General features: G+C 44.1%; 1 protein-coding gene across 1 annotated transcript in view; it reads right to left on the minus strand.

Annotated features, from left to right (window-relative positions):
* Nucleotides 1-420: 420 nt before the first annotated feature.
* sbf1 (SET binding factor 1) overlaps nucleotides 421-2,784 on the minus strand; it is a 73,187-nt gene continuing 70,823 nt past the window's right edge. Inside the window, exon 39 of the mRNA XM_015396682.1 lies at nucleotides 421-2,171. Within this exon, the coding sequence (XP_015252168.1) occupies nucleotides 2,073-2,171 (99 nt within the window). The 3' untranslated portion in view covers nucleotides 421-2,072. The remainder of the gene's footprint in view (nucleotides 2,172-2,784) is intronic.

Genomic DNA, 2,784 nt, shown 5'->3' on the forward strand with positions numbered 1-2,784 from the left:
AACCAGAGACCCTTTGATTCTGGGCTGATGGAAGCCATCATGCTGCTTTCTGCTCCAGCTGCTTATTACAGGATGGTCGCCTAAAACGGAGCCGATGCCTGAAAATAGTTTGGATCAGCAAGAAGCCACAAAGCAGAACTAAAGAGCTGATTAGACCTGACCTGTGAAGTAACCTCTGATGCATTCATAACATTTTATTGATATTTAAAAATCCATCCATCCATTTTCTAACACGCTTATCCCGAGTGAGGTGGCGAGGGGTGCTGGTGCCCGTCTCCAGCTGTCAGTGGGTGAGAGGCGGGTCCAACCTGGACAGGTCTCCAGTCCATCGCAGGGCGACACAGAGACAAACAACCATTCACACTCACACCTAAGGAGACTTTAGAGAAGCCAATTAACCTGACAGTCATGTTTCTGGACTGTGGGAGGAAGCAGGAGTACCCGGAGAGAACCCACACATGCTCAGGGAGAACATGCAGAAAGACCCGGGCTGGGAATCGAACCCAGGACCTTCTTGCTGCACTGTGCCACTGAGCAGCACCAACATCAGAAACAATTGATGCTCATAAAGAAATACTAAAAACTGCTGCTTTGTTTTTCAAACATTTCCCAGGTGATGTTGATGCCAGCGGTTGGCGATGACGCAGCCGGCGAGCAGAACAGAATCAGGGAGGGTTTGATGTCTGATATTTATTTTTATTAGGGGAACAATAAAACCCCTCTAGGTGATGACGGAACCCAGAGACTCCTCTACTCAAACACCGCCTCAGATCTCTGATCAAAGTAATAATGACTGTGTAAACAAATAAAAGAGCAATAAATGTTTACTTGCGCATTAAAAAAAGGTATTAGTCACATTAATACAGAAATAAATGGCACATTGAATTCCTAATTTCAACACAAAGTGGTGCTTTTCTCGAGACAAGTTAAATAAATTACTACCATAAATGTTACATACAAATCTGGAGTAGTATATACACAGGAGCTGTTAAGACACAAATAAACTACAGTTTCTGTTCAGACAGCAGTAGAGGTGTATGATACAAACAGAGGGATGGTGGAGGGGGGTGGGGGGGCTGCAGCCTTGGTAGCAAAGTTAAAGGAAAATGATGGCAGCTTTCTCCATCCAGGCTCCAAGGCTGTTTAGTTTCATCGCAGTAAAGGAAACGGAACGATTGAGAAGAAGTAGAAAACTGAACTACTCTGGTCTAAAAGAAAAGAATTTTCCTTTTCCAACTGGTTCCCACCTCTGCGGCCGACCCAGCCCCTCATCCCCACCTCCCGCCTTCAGATTGTTTCAAAGACATGATAGAAATCCCTCCTTTTCCTTCTGCTTCCCTTAAACATCTCCGTTGTAGTAGTGGTTTGGTAAAAGCGAGCAAAGCCGAGCCGAGCGAGGAAACGTTCATCTTTTATGTAAACATTTATTCTGGATCTCCAGCCGATTCTTCTGGGTCGATCTTCATTCCTGGGCATGTTGAGGAGAACAGCTAACGGGAGATTGCTCCTTCTGTTTTTAAAAACCCCAAAACAAAATAAAAAAGGAAATCCTTCATGAACCGTTGCAGAGTTCTCCTGCTCCACCGTCTCCAGGGCAACATGCTGGCCAGAGCATCCTATGGGTGGGCTGCATGGGGCAGTGGGAGCAGAGCTTTATGAGGTCATCCTCAGGGCAGATTTGGTCCATCAACCAGGCAGTCTAATGAGTTCAGTGAGCAGCTTGGCGGTCTGCAGCTCCTCCGTCATTCCTCCTTAAAGTGTGAGTGGGAGGGGGGGTTAGTAGAGAGGGGACAGGTGGTAGTTTACAGGAGGAGGGTCTGGAAGGAAGGTGGCGCCGCTCCAAGCTGCAGGATGGCGCCCAGACAGCGTGTTCAGACTCCCTCTGGGACTGCTTTTCTCTTTACTAACAGAAACACTGTAACATGTGACAGATTATTAGTTCAACACTAGTGATCAGTGGTGAAAGGCCCCTTTCCCTCTTTGTTCTGCTGAGGTTGTTCAGCAGAGAAATCCAGCAGGCACAGCAACGCTCCCTGTTAGTTCCTGGGTGAGTTTAAAGCCCCGCCTCTTTTCTAGGCGTCTGACAGGCAGCTCTGAATACTGTCCATCCACAGCTGTGCGTTGGAACTCTCCTGGGCACAGAAGTTATACATCCGCTTGGCCGTCTTCAGCTGAAAGCAGACAAAGGATGGTTAAAGTTAAAGGGATCCACAAACACAGGAAAGGTCAGAATTAATAAAAGAAGAATAAAAGGCCTGAGGGGATTATTATTATTATTATTATTATTATTATTATTATTATTATTATTATATTGTGTCAGACACACCAGCTTTGCCAGGGATAGAATTATGTTCAGTTAATCTATATAAGAATCAATCAGCAACAATTAAGTCATTTTAAAGCATTTAGATCAGATTTACTTCAAGCTTCTGTTAATGTTTAGACTAGCTCTTCTCTCCAAGCTCCTACATGTGTCTTTTACTTAATGCCTTATTTTTCAGAGGGAAACACTGTCTAGTGCCAAAGAGCACCTGAAAGTTACTATGAATCAAATTTGATTTATACATGTTGGTAGAAGAACGTAACTCAAAGTTGTAGGACGAGAACTTTCAAAGAATGGAAAACTCTGGCCACCGGTAATGAAAGCTTAACATAGCGATATGGCTAAAAAATGTTTTTAGCTATTTTGGGCGATTAAGATTTTAATAGAATTTAAAGGGGAACGCTGGTTTTTTACATTGGCTCCTTGATTTTACGTTATTCCATCATGTTCTACTCCCCATA

Source organism: Cyprinodon variegatus, unplaced genomic scaffold (assembly GCF_000732505.1).
Source record: "Cyprinodon variegatus isolate N-32 unplaced genomic scaffold, C_variegatus-1.0 Scaffold813, whole genome shotgun sequence".
NCBI lineage: Eukaryota > Metazoa > Chordata > Actinopteri > Cyprinodontiformes > Cyprinodontidae > Cyprinodon > Cyprinodon variegatus.